Below are 12,036 nucleotides of genomic sequence, written 5' to 3' on the forward strand. Positions count from 1 at the left end.
TAGCCATTGATTCATTTTGTAAACCCCCCCCCCCCCCCCCCCCCCCCCCCATATCTCTCTGGGCATGTTATGCTCCAGTTCCTATGTTCCACGCTGGTAAAATAAATGACTGTAATACCGTTAAATGTATAGTTCCTCTGTTAAATTCATCAGTCATTTGTTGACTACAGTGGAAAACATCCGGTTTTCACTAGCACAGCAATAGGTGCTATGCCCCACTGAGCTCCACAACTGGTAATAAGCAAAAAACAAGCTGAAAAAATAGGCATCTTACTGAGCGCAGATAGAAATGACCTTTTCTAAAAACTGTTGCAGTCAACAGTGAGCGCTTCTGTGGTGATTGGAGCTCCTGAGAAATTCTCTGTCACTGAAAGGTCGTAGATGCTAGTGGGATTTATCTCTTGGTTTGGTCTACCTCATTTTAATAAAACTCCCTCAGAACTGAGCTTAAAATGGAAACCTCTTCAGAATGAGAAAATGGGAATATAAATAGTTTCACTTAATGGGGCCTCACATTGCACTGTTATATTATTGACAAAATATCAAAATTGACAAAGTATTCAGCATTAGAATATGACCAAGGTAATGGAGCTAGAAAATATAAATACTGTTGATATATCAGTTATCTATCTCTGTGTCTGTCTCTACAGTATGGCTATTTGAATATCTGTCTGTCTATCCTACAGCATTGCGCATTGAATTGTGCTGCACTACATATGGAATCAACATTTTTTTAAAACATTTTACTCTACATAAAAATATGCAATTTAAATATTCATTAACAGGCCTTATATGGTTACCTCTAGAGGCAATAAGTATTCGCAGTATTGATTTGAAAAAAAAAAAAACAATTGTAAAAAAATATGTCCATCACATATATCTTTTGAATATCTCCTAATATACTAATAATGTATCAATCAATCAATCAATCTTTGTTTTATATAGCACCTTTCATAGTTGACCACCATCACAAAGTGCTTTACAAGATAGCTCTCCGAGTGTGGTGCACTTTTGCTTGGGTATAACAAGCAGGCCAGAGTCAGAGGACCTCAGCTGACCCGCTATGCAGGGACATAGCGGGTCAGCAGGTTGGAGAGATACTCTGGACCTGTGTGATGAAGGGCCTTGTAGGCAAGCAGGAGAATTTTGAAAGTAATCCTGAATTTTACAGGTAGCCAGTGCAGCTGGGCGAAACAGGGGGTAATGTGATCATGTTTTTTACATCTGGTAAGGATCTTAGCAACGGCATTTTGAACCAGCTGCAATCGGTTTATGGCGCGTGACGGAAGACCACCATAGAGAGAGTTGCAGTAGTCTAGTCGAGAGGAGATGAATGCATGACAGAGTATCTCTGCATCCGGGAGGGAAAGGTAGGGACGGACCTTTGAGATGTTTCGGAGGTGGTAGAAAGAGGATTTGACTACAGAGATTTGGGCATCAAAGGAGAGGTTACTATCTAGAAGTAAACCAAGGCTTCGTACAGGGGAGGAAGGCAGCAACAGACAGTTTCCAAGGTTCAAGGAATCAATATTGAGATTCTTGAGTTGAGTTTTCGATCCTACTAGAAGTTCAGATTTGTTAGTGTTGAGCTGAACAAAATTGGCAGACATCCAGGCCTCAATGTCTTGGCTGCAAGCTGAGAGCCGGACCATGGCAGAGGGACATCCAGGGTCTAGTTTTAAGTAGAGCTGGGTGTCATCTGCATGTAGATGTACATGTTAGGGAAAAACAAGCACTGATGGTTTAGTAGCATATACAGTATAAAGATATACATTATGAGTATATACAGTATAAAGATATACATTGTGAGTACAAATACAGTACACTAAAAATCAAATGTCAGTTTAAATGAATCCTCAGAATTGTTGAGTGCCAGATCAATTTTATGTATTGATTGATAGCTCTAGATTTAGCTGTAATCATACAATCCTGGTAATTAAACTAATGCATGCCTTCATAATAGGATTAGCTCCATCTCTTCTTTCCTGTTTAATAAACTGAGTTGTTTCAATTTAATAACTCAGTCGAGTTTTATTTTTTTCTGGTGTAAATTTGGGATTAACTGTTTGATTTAAATAGTATCTGAAATGATCGATTGGAAAGTACTAGTGACCTGGTTAAACCTAACATTTGCTTATCATAAGTTTCCAACATCATTTAAACATTGAAGGTGGATCTTAATCATAGACACTGATGTCTTCCTGCTTGTCGCATTAAACACAAACCTGAGATTACTCTTTACTAAAAAGCAATTTGACTCGAAGTACAGACAGCAGAATCATCCAATGGCAATGCAGAAGGGTGCTACTTAAATTAAAAATAGCATCCCCCAATTGATTGCAGACGTTTACTTTTGTAATGGAATGGAATGCTGTAACTATCAGCACCCCTGTTTTAACAAATTCTCCATTCCCCTCCTCCCAAACACACAGCCGTGCTTCCCAAAACTACTGTGACTGATCATCTCACTTCAGCATATCCAGGAGAAAACAGATTCCTTTTTAAATTGTCAATATAGTTGAAAACACTGGCTGGCCATAGCATGATGGTTTGTTTGGTCACTGGTGCATGTGACAGAAAGTGACAAACTGTAAATTAACAGTTAATACAAAGCAGTATTACTGAGTGAACCTGAATGAGCACTCTGAATGAACGAGAGTCCAAAACCTGTTTGTCTTTATTTTAAACAGATTGGGCAAACAGATCTTCAGGATGTCTGTTTAACTCGGCCTTTTTGTTGGCTTTAGAAAATCTCAGGTCCGTAAAGGATATTTGACAACCTACAAAGGAACCAGCCATCCCCACTGATATTAACCCTTTATTAAGCTGTTTATTTTGAAGCAATTCATACCTTACAGTGCTTTATTGAAGAGTATGAAGCATCATTACTGTGTCTAGCAATCTCAACCGATCCTCTTGCAAACAAGGTCAATCGAATCCCACAATCAATTTAATTTAATATACTCATAGTATATAATACTGGTATCACTCAAGAGACCTAACTACATAGTTATGAGTGTCAATCACATTGAAATAAACGATCTCGATAACCATCCCAGGCACTGAAATGATTGGAGCCACCCGGGGTATGAGCAAGCCTGCTACTAGTGTTATATAGAGCACAGTCGGCTGGAATGTTTGTAAATATTTTTGCTGCTTCTACTTTTATGAGAAATATATTTTTTTATAAAAAAGAGTAATAGCAATAACACTAAGAAATGTGTTTAAATCACACAGTAATGTAACAACATTCACACAAACTTCATTCTCACTGATTTTTCCAGCTGCAGTACTAACACTACCTGTGTTAGTGACCTCACTGACAGCAAATAGTTTTCTTTGGGCAGAAAAAGTGTACGGCTCATGTGGGATCCTGTAACACTGGCAGTGTTGGTATTGTCTTTAACCCTTTACTGCCCTGGGTATACCTACTGTATTTAATGCCTATTTTTCTTAATGTCAAATATATTGGACAATGGGCAGCAAAGGGTTACAGTTCAAATACACTTTGTAAACAATAAATAAATAAATAAATATGTAAAATTATATGGCAAATGTTATGGAAAACAAAAATATTAAAACAACATTTTTATTTGATTTGGTGTTTGGCAGGCTGAAGACCAGACAACAATATATGGAGATTTTAACCTGGAAGGTGAGTTCACAGTTTTATATATATATATATATATATATATATATATATATATATATATATATATAGATAGATAGATAGATAGATAGATAGATAGATAGATAGATAGATAGATAGATAGATAGATAATGAGGATTTCCAACAATAAATGAAAGAATAATACAATTAAACTACTTTATTTTTTTGTTTTAAAATTGATTAAAAAGCATATTAAGCACAATTGTTTTCATCAAATCGTATGGAATAGGGGAAGTGTATGGTTTGTGTATCAGAAAATTATAGAACTGTTTTTTTGGGGGTTTTTTTCAAGAAAACCATGCATACTCATTACAGGAAACATATAAATATACCGTACTAATGATTCTGTTTTTACAGAGGAACTGAAGAAATTAAAGATAATCTTTGTGCTTGGTAAGTACAATGTATATAAACATATTACCAATGGAAACTTAAAGTACTGGTCCATGGATTTAAAAAACGTTATGAAACACATTAGAAGAGTACAGTACTATTATATAACTGAGGTTAGTCCTCCTGTGTCTGGAAGCTTGATTGGACAGCGCTATAGAACAGAACTAACACAGGTATTCATGTTTTTTATTGAATCCACCCTTGAGACATTTTTTAAATTGAAACCAGCAGAGATGTGCCTGCCTATCGCCATGCTGAGGGAAGCAATACGTTTCCTAGAAGCCGGTAATACAGGCATCAGTAGGGTTAATGGAGTCTCTGTATCTCTCCAACAGCTGCTCAGGAAACTGGTGCATTGAAAGAGGCAAATAAAAAGTATGCAGCCTGTCCTCTGTGACGTTGTGGCGTGCAGGACCGGCACTGTGTTAGTTGCTTAATGTTTTATATTAATGCTTCAGCTGATGTATTAGTCCTCCTTCTGGGAAAGGGAGTTGTGGCAAGCAGAGATTGCATGCACATCTCTGAATGGCATGACAATAGTGCTGAGTGCGCAAAAGGCTAAGCTTACACCTGCTAGGCTGTATTACTTTGTCAGCTTTATAAAAGGACAATATCTATCATAAACACGTCAGATAATACCCTTCTTTGGTGTCATCCTTTGGTCTAGCATTGGTCTAACCATTAGGTCTAGAATATTGAAACAAGTGTAAAGACAATAGGAATTGTATAAACCGAACAACAATAGTCGAACTGGTTGTTTTTATAATGTTACAATTGTTTTATTACCCTCAAAAAATGTGCCCTGTGCTTTTGCATTTGCTTCAAAATAGGGCCCATTGTCCTCATATTTTATACAAAAAAATGGAAACCTGCTGTTGAATTGTGCTGAATTTTATCCAGTGACAAGGATATTGTGGAAGTGCCTGCACACAGACAAGACCCCTACATGTGCGACAATATTAAAATCTCTAGAATTGCTTGTGTGCATAGATACTTGCTGGTAGGCATCAAGACTTGAATGTCCCATTAACTTCTTTGAAGATTATTATTAAATGGAAATCTAATCCATTTCATGATTTTCTGTCATTATTTTTTTATCCTTGGTTTGCTGCAGCGAGTTGGTCTCCTGCCATGCAGAGGCGGTCCCTTTTCAATATGAAACATTCCTATTGCTTCACTTGACTATTCCCAGCTCTTGCAGGAGGGAGTCCTAAACATTTTTAGTTTTTGATGCTTGAGTCAAGAAGCTCACCGTCTTCAGAATTTTGTCAACATAGCGATTGTTTTTTTTTTTTTTTTTACAACAGCCTAATAACTCCTGCAACTTCATGCCCCAGTATTATGAGGATATGTTGCTGGCTGGTTAAACAGCTCTGTACTTACAAACACATTTGAAGTTATGGCTGCTGTCTGCTAATTGAAATTATTACAATACTGGTATTTCATTCTTTCATTTGGGAATTATTTCCCTAAAATAGCCCAACTGAGAAGCATCATCTAATTTTCATTTCAGTCTAGCTTTAACCTATATTTATTCATAGTGGGATCACTTTAAAGGGGTTTATATCCCATGTCTAATCCACTCAACCTGCCCCATTTAAAAAATATACTCTATTTGTTAATGGAAAACAGATGGTAAGTGACTCAGGCATAATCCACTTACATTTAGCCAGGGTTCTTAGGCTGGGATCATCTTAGCATTTTAATGCATGGCTTACCCCTTATTGCTTAAAAAGAATTATATAGACTTGAGCTTTTTGAGCTCTGGTGATGCCCCTGAAAATATGTGATTTTATTAAAACAATGCTGCAATGAGACTGAAGTTAAATCCTGCCAATTTAAAATATACATGGAAACAGCACTCTCATTCAATTGTCACCTGAGTCTCCTGAGTTGACAGCTCAGTGTTTTCTCTTCTCTAATGACAAGGTGGGCCTGGCTCTGGGAAAGGAACGCAGTGTGAAAAGATAGAGGAGAAGTACGGTTTCACTCGCCTTTCCACCGGAGATCTCCTCCGCACTGAGCTGCTCTCAGACACGGAGAGGAGCAGATTCATCAAAGACATCCTGGAGCGTGGAGAGCTTGTACCCATGGTAAACAACTTGCAATCATTCACACGTTCATTCACCATTCAGCCAAGATGCAGGCGGTCAAGCCACACAGAGGCTGGGATTTGAACCCTACATCAGTCAAGTCTTTGGTTCTTCAAATTTAACACTCTTAAGATGTTTTAGGTTTCAAGTGAGATGAATGTACTGTTCTTTAAAAGATTGCTGCTTCCTCTGAAGCTCAATTCTTGACCGTTTGTACTCTATAAATAGCTGTTAAATAAGTTATGTTATTTAAAAAAGCTATTACTAAACATTTCTTGCAGTGTACTACAGTAAATGTCTGTTATCAATAAATAAATTCAGTTAGCTTCCAAAATTTGAAATATAGTTCACATATTTTATTAGTACATGTTTGTGATGTGGAATATGCTTTGCTACATTAGAACCTGTGTGTGTGTGTGTGTGCATGTGTCTGCTAATTATAGCTTAAATGTGATTTATTTATAGTTGATACGTTTGCCCTATATTTCTCTGTTATTGTACAAGCCTCCTGCTTCCCCGTTGCTTGACAGTTCCCAGTCGCTGGATAAATGATTATTATTATTATTTATTTCTTAGCAGACACCCTTATCCAGGGCGACTTACAATTGTTACAAGATATCACATTATTTTTACATACAATTACCCATTTATACAGTTGGGTTTTTACTGGAGCAATCTAGGTAAAGAACCTTGCTCAAGGGTACAGCAGCAGTGTCCCCTACCAGGGATTGAACCCACGACCTTCTAGTCAAGAGTCCAGAGCCCTAACCACTACTCCACACTGCTGATTGGTAGATTACCTGATTGGTAGATTGCCTATTGTTGCATTGCAACATAGATTATTGTGTGTTGACACATGAAAACGGCTTTCCTGTAAGGCATGTCTGCTGCGAACATTCAGAGTGGAGGTAATAGGTAACAGTCTTCCACAGCTTTACAGTTTGCTTACATGAATGTTGTTCCCTAGTCTCTGGAACAAACGGTCAACCCAACCACAGCTCGTGACACAGAGGATGTTTTTTGGTTCTGCAGTGTATGTACGGATAGAGCAGGTGCAGGGTACCGTGAGGATGTCAGCTAACACTGAAGATCAATGGGTGACCTCCCATCCAGCTGTCAAGCCAATCTCCACAAAAGCAACTCATCTTACCAAGCTACTGAACCCTGCAGCCGAGGGCCTAATAGGATCAGTTATGAGAATGAGTGCCTGAGAAATTGTTCATCTGGCAGTAAATCGTTCAGGTTGTTTATCTGCCAGTAAATCGTTCAGATCATGTGGAGTGCATCAGTCTTGATATGACAAGATGATGTGCTGGGGATATCAAGGTCCCTGGTTAAAATCCAACAATCGCCAACTTTTGTAGGTTAATTAATTTATGCCCCAGTTCTGTAATGCATTACACTGGAAGGCATTAGAGAGAAAAAGAGCAATTATAATTGATGTAGATAACCACAGCGGGGACAAAAACTAATCACACACAAAGAATAAGAAACACCAGGGTAGGTAAAGCAATTTAAAATGTATAAATTGCTTGTATACACCTATATCATTTTGAATATTGTTTTACAATATCACATCAGGTCATGGTGTTTGTGTTTTTATGTTAGAACAAACTCTATTCACCAGGTGGTAACAGGGGAATCTTGTTTTTAATTTCAAATATCAAAATCATAAAAAAAACACCTCTCTGCTTTGTCAGCATTTTGAAAGCTTCTCAAAGTGGAAATCGTACAGATGCTGCTTTGTCATTCCCTTGTCACAGGAGATATTGCTGGAGCTGGTGAAAGAAGCCATGGCTGCCAATTTGGACGGCACGAAGGGGTTTCTGATTGATGGTTTCCCGCGAGATGTGAGACAGGGAGAAGAATTCGAACTGAAGGTGTGCATTGAAGAAATTTAGAAAGCGCACAACTCAATAGCTTAAGAGGGCAGCTGGCACAGCTTTTACGTCTAGCACGATGGCAGATTGAATTAAAATAATGTAATTATACACCAATTCCTGTTCCTGAATCTTTAGGTGTTGGACATCATTTCAAAGGCAACGCCTGCAACCATACGTACTAGAGCTCAAAAGATAAGCTGCATCTGGGCCTGGGCAGTAGTTAAATGGGAGCACTCCCAGCCATATAAAGTATTGGTTGGCTGTAATGCTAATACCCCTGTATTTCAACAGCCATAAGTTTTCTGCTGCATTCGATATAGGTTTGCAGCAATGCATGAGTACCATAGTGATACCGTCCGCCGATTATTACAGTTACAGCAACTCATCCTTATGCCTTATCTGATTAAACATGACAAGGATTAGAAGGCTGGAACAGACGGTGTCTGGCTTATTACATATTGAAGTCACGTAACTGTTCCTCAATTTCTAATGCTGTGGGGAAAGAAGTCCTTGCCCTCCCAAACAAATGAACTCTCAGAGATGCTGAATGTAATAAATAAGCTGGAATCATTAAAGCAGCCGGGCCCGTGTCTCACAATGTGAACAGGCAGCCTTCATTATCAGGGACTGGAATAGAAAAGGGGGATCCCAAGACCCCGTAGATGAGAAGAAAGCATTAGCAATCTGAAATACATCAATATATTTTCCCCCCCAATAGACCCCTAGCTGGCTTGCTCATTTGCTTTCCTATTAACCCCCTGCAGATAGCAGAGCCAAGCCTGGTGCTTTTTATGGACTGTTCCACAGAGACAATGACTAAGCGCCTGCACCGGAGGTACCAAGCCAGCCCAAGCAATGACAGCTGCAGGGACACCATCCGCAAGAGGGTGGACACCTTCCGCCAAACTACAGGGACCGTTGTGACCCACTATGAGAGCAGGAAACTGTCACACACGGTGAATTCACTTTCTATACCCTCTCCTTTATGCATAGCAAGCTCTGCAGTGTTCATTCATTATGGCTGTATGAGGGACTTCACTACTGTGCAACATGTTGCAAAGTTTAAAGCTCCTTCTATCTAAGAGACTAAACTGACGATAAATCACAACCCCCCAATTATGTGGGCCTGTGCAAGTAGACCTAAATAGATGTCCTATAAAATTATACCAAAATATACACCAGTTATAATGCAGCACTTACACAGGCTAACATAATGCCACATAAGTTAATGCACTGATCACATAAGCATGAGTGCATTTTTCCCCCATGCAGTTTAGGAAACAACCTGCCCATGGAATAACTTTTTTTTTTCTGCGATACTCCATTTCATTATGAGTTCAAGGCTATTGTTTTGGTTACCAGTTTAAATAAGCAATTCACAGAGAATGTATAACTTATTTCTGTATTATTCCATTTAAATTGACTTGAATGTGTACTTTTACAGATAAATGCAGAAAAAACTCCTGCTGAAGTCTTCCTGCAGGTGTGTACAGCGATAAATTCAGTTTTCTGAGGCAGCCCGGGGATCACACCATCCCTTCCATGAACAGTGTTTTCAAGCCGCTCTGGGTTCACATGCACCCCACAAGTCACAGCAGCTCTCCTCAACATTGTATCAGTAGAAGCCTGGGACAACTTTTGGCAGTAATGCATGTTGAGTTCACATCTTGGAAACTGTTGATAAATGTTCTAACAATGACTAAAAAAAAAAAAAAAAAGTATTACACCATTGTGTTGCAAAATGCAGAAGTGTACACTGATTGTAGCTTGCACATATATTCACCACCCAGCTCAAGCCTACTAAAAAATAAAATAAAAAATGTCTTCTTGTAAGTAATTATACAGCCAAGTTTTCTTTTTTTTTAACTGAATGTAAAGTGTCAAGTAGTATTTCCCATTGACAGGAAACATAACAATTACCAGGGAAAGGAGTGCGACAGTGATAGTAGAGACCCAAGCTAGTGATTTTGACAAATATGTTCAGAAAGATCCCTAAAAGCCCCCTTCGCTCACATTACTGACAAAATCTACACTCAGTATACAGTCTTTATACAGTATAAACTTACAAGTCATACTCCTCTAATAATAGTATTTATAATGGCTATACTAACAACACAAATGCCAATGTAGCACTTATAGCAGTCATGTTGAAAGGGAACCTGTTACTGATTTAAAAATACAAAATAAATAAAAAAATAGTCAATCACTGTTCAGATTCCTTAGCGTAGTTATTAACACACAGGCTTATTTTCAAATGCCTCCTATGCTGTGGAAGGCTATTTTGAAGGGGGTACACAGGTTAGTACTGTCATCTTGTTCTTCACTAAGTGTGTGCGATCTGTACCATCATGTAAAGTTGACAGACCCTGTGTGTGCTCTCCTGTCTGAAGGATGGCATCTCCAACACAACCAGACTGCTGTGTCAGCTGAGTATTCCCCAGGTTTCCCTGGATCCAGCCCGTGGAGACCAGCATGCTGCTCATCATTGTGACAAGCAGAGATGTAAAAACAGAGAGAAATCAAATCTCCATACCAATGGCCATGTATCTTGATCCCCATTATGACATTCTGTAGGTTCGTTATACCTAGTTACTCTTCTAGAAAACATACACCTTTTGTTTGCATGTCGTACTTTGCAGATGCACTGCTTATCAGCCTGAATGGTAACTAGTATGCATTTCACATTGTTGCAGATTTAAAAATAAAAAAAAATGTCTACTCTTGAAGCACTCTTTATTTGTTACATCCAAACATACCAGTAGACTAGAATAATAGAAACACAGATAAGTATCTTCCCCACTTAGTCATACCACATGTAGCAGAGGCACTTTTTTTTTTTTTTGAAATACCAACCCATCTCCTAATCAATACCATTTCTACTATCCTGCATGTGTGTTGCAAAGCCTGTGAAGATCATCTGTATAAGAGGATCAGGTGAGGGAGCCATTCCAGCCTCCTAATGACCAAATCCTAGAGGGTTTTCAGAGAACCCGTTTCTCATTCCTGTCTGAAGATCTCCCCTTCCTTGCCATAGTCTGCGAAAACAGCAGCCCAAACACCACCTCTCTCACTGACGTACACTCCTTTACCAATTACACCACAAATAGAATTGGTTTTGTTTTGTTTTTTTAAAACAATGCCCTTACGCTTTGCCGTATTTACAAATTAAAATCCCTTAATATTGATTTCACATTATTCTGTTCTTTTAATTTGTATTATGTTTTGCTTTTTAGAAAACCTGAACAGAATGTCTGGACAAACATAACAGTAATACCATTTATAGCAACGTAAAAAAAAAAGAAAATTAAATTGGTTTTGCTCCAATAGAATCACATCACAGCAGTAGGTGGCATTTTTATCTGGGGAGACGACCAAAAGTCTGGTACACAAATCCCCTGTGGAGTCTGCTTGATAAGTCGGACTTAATTTACTGGTGTAGAACTTGGAAATGTGCACCTCATTGCACTCACGGATATAGGAACTGAAAACCCAAATACTTGCAAGCCATGTGGAAAGCACTTTTGCCTGTTTAAATTAGCAGCAGCTGTGGGTGTCTCTAAAGTACTCCATTCGTGACCTTTATCTTCCAACTAGTTTAACAACTCTCACCACTTTGTAAAACTAACACATTTAATACAATAAAGTGAAGTAGGGTCTGCTTTAACAAGCTTTTTTTTTAATCTTGGAATTTTATATAAACACCAAATCTACATAAAATCTGTAAGAAAGTTACAAAAACAGTTGGTCAAAATACACATTAACAAATAGTGGGGGAAAAAAAAAAAAAACACCACACACAAAGGAACAAACTCCTACTGCCTTGTGAGTTACTGCCCTTCATGAGTTCATCCAGAAGACATGAAGAAATCTAACAAATTAAATATTAACCGTTTGGAGCTTCTCTATTTAAAACTGGACACATTAGCTCTTAGAATAATGCATCGATCTGATGTTGTGCAGTGTGCATTCGTTTAGCTTTTTCTAAGTTTTGCGTACA

The 12,036-nt window shown here is 38.3% G+C and overlaps 1 protein-coding gene across 1 annotated transcript in view; it reads left to right on the forward strand.

The window, feature by feature from the left end:
- Positions 1-9,781, forward strand: part of LOC117416627 (adenylate kinase isoenzyme 5-like) — a 38,297-nt gene extending 28,516 nt beyond the window's left edge. The window contains exons 9-14 of the mRNA XM_034027893.3: positions 3,613-3,655; positions 4,028-4,063; positions 5,993-6,156; positions 7,920-8,036; positions 8,804-8,995; positions 9,484-9,781. Of these exons, the coding sequence (XP_033883784.2) occupies positions 3,613-3,655; positions 4,028-4,063; positions 5,993-6,156; positions 7,920-8,036; positions 8,804-8,995; positions 9,484-9,552 (621 nt within the window). The 3' untranslated portion in view covers positions 9,553-9,781. The remainder of the gene's footprint in view (positions 1-3,612; positions 3,656-4,027; positions 4,064-5,992; positions 6,157-7,919; positions 8,037-8,803; positions 8,996-9,483) is intronic.
- The last annotated feature ends 2,255 nt before the right edge of the window (positions 9,782-12,036 follow it).

Source organism: Acipenser ruthenus, chromosome 12, assembly GCF_902713425.1.
Source record: "Acipenser ruthenus chromosome 12, fAciRut3.2 maternal haplotype, whole genome shotgun sequence".
NCBI lineage: Eukaryota > Metazoa > Chordata > Actinopteri > Acipenseriformes > Acipenseridae > Acipenser > Acipenser ruthenus.